The 1,577-nt window shown below is 34.9% G+C and overlaps 1 protein-coding gene across 1 annotated transcript; it reads right to left on the bottom strand.

Moving 5' to 3' along the window:
- Positions 1-616: 616 nt before the first annotated feature.
- Positions 617-1,207, bottom strand: LOC138889307 (uncharacterized). Its single transcript, XM_070172600.1, has one exon. It carries the CDS (start codon positions 1,205-1,207, stop codon positions 617-619), a length of 591 nt encoding a protein of 196 aa, XP_070028701.1.
- Between the last annotated feature and the right edge of the window lie 370 nt (positions 1,208-1,577).

The raw sequence follows: 1,577 nt of genomic DNA, 5'->3' as shown, positions 1-1,577 counted from the left end.
CAAATGACACTTTGACTTCGGCTCTTCCCAGCATGGATACAGAGATCAAGTTTGCCCTCATAGTAGGAACATGCAGTACATCAACAAGGGCTAAAGTTTTTCCCGAAATGAGCTTCAGGAGAACTTTACCCTTACCCAAGACTTTGGTAGTATTTAAATCTCCAAGGTAGACCTCTTCTCTATCATTCTCTATAGGAGTATAAGAGGAAAATGCTTCTCGATTTGCACAAATGTGTCGAGTAGCCCCAAAGTCTATCACTCATTCTTTTGTATGTGCTACAATGTTTACTTGAGAAATGACAGCTGCACTAATATCACCTCCTTCGGCTAAGTTAGCCTTAGGAGTATTAGTTTTTCCTTTGTCATTTATTGCTCTATACCTGCACTGTGAGGCATGATGGCCTGGTTTCCACAAACAAAACAAGAGCCTTTTTTTTCTTTTAAGGTTAGGATTTTTAGGCTTGTAACATTGAGACTTATTCTAATACCTTTTCTGGTTGTTGTTGCTTTGTACTAAGTTTGCTTTAAGAGCTGACATCCTAGCTTTGGTAGATTCTTTTCTATTAGAATCTTCAATTAGGATGTGGGTCACAATTTCCTCAATGGTAAAATTTTTCTATTTGTGCTTTAAGTTATTTTTGTAGTCACTCCATGAGTCAGGCAACTTCTCAATTAGCACTCCAGCAGCAAACTTTTCTGGTAAAGCCATCCCCTCTGCCTTCAAGTCTTCTAACAATTTTTGAAATTCGTTGATTTGTACGTTCATCTCTTTATCATCTCTCATCTGCCACTGATAAAATTTTTCTACTACAAATTTTTGTTTTGTAGCATCTTCAGTAGTGAATTTTTTAATTAAGGCTTCCCATATATATTTTGCTTCTTTATAACTGCAATACATGTCAAACAATTCATTAGAAATAGTTTGCAATATGGTATGACGGCATACCTTGTTGGTGTGTTGCCATGATTCCACTATTTTATTATCAGTGTCTGCACTAGATTGTGGATGCAGCAGTGCATGTGTAACACCATGGATATCAAACATTGAGAAAATACGTTCTTGCCAACGCTTGAAATTTTTATTGGCGAAAATTTCAATATTTGACACATCTGGAAATGACCTGGCATATGGCAGTGCAACTGGGGCTGTAGTAGCACCAATATTGGCGGTATCAGTGGTATTTTCAGTATCAGTATTATTTGCCATAGTTTCTTAGATTGTAGTAATTGAGAGCAAGAATTTCAATAACACTGTTTCAATATTCTTTGTAAGTAGATACACGAATTAGCTTGAGTCGTGTTGGGCACTGTGAGCTTGTGATTTTTGCCTCATACGAATTACTCCAAAATAATTCCCAAAATTAGGTTTTGGCCTTGATTATTTGTTATTTTTAGGAATTATTGCGTGATTTTTCTGATTGTTTGCATATATTTGTGGGCATGTTTAATTTTATTAATGCATTAAAAATACAAAAATATAGCATTGGCATTTAAGATTTGATTTTACATTTTTTGGAAATTAATTAATAATTAGGATATCAGAAAACTTTGAAATGGTATCTCGTTTAATCACTTAG

Source organism: Nicotiana sylvestris, chromosome 4 (assembly GCF_000393655.2).
Source record: "Nicotiana sylvestris chromosome 4, ASM39365v2, whole genome shotgun sequence".
Taxonomy (NCBI): domain Eukaryota; kingdom Viridiplantae; phylum Streptophyta; class Magnoliopsida; order Solanales; family Solanaceae; genus Nicotiana; species Nicotiana sylvestris.
The sequence above is the reverse complement of the archived record's forward strand: the minus strand, read 5'-3'. Positions and strand labels throughout refer to the sequence as shown.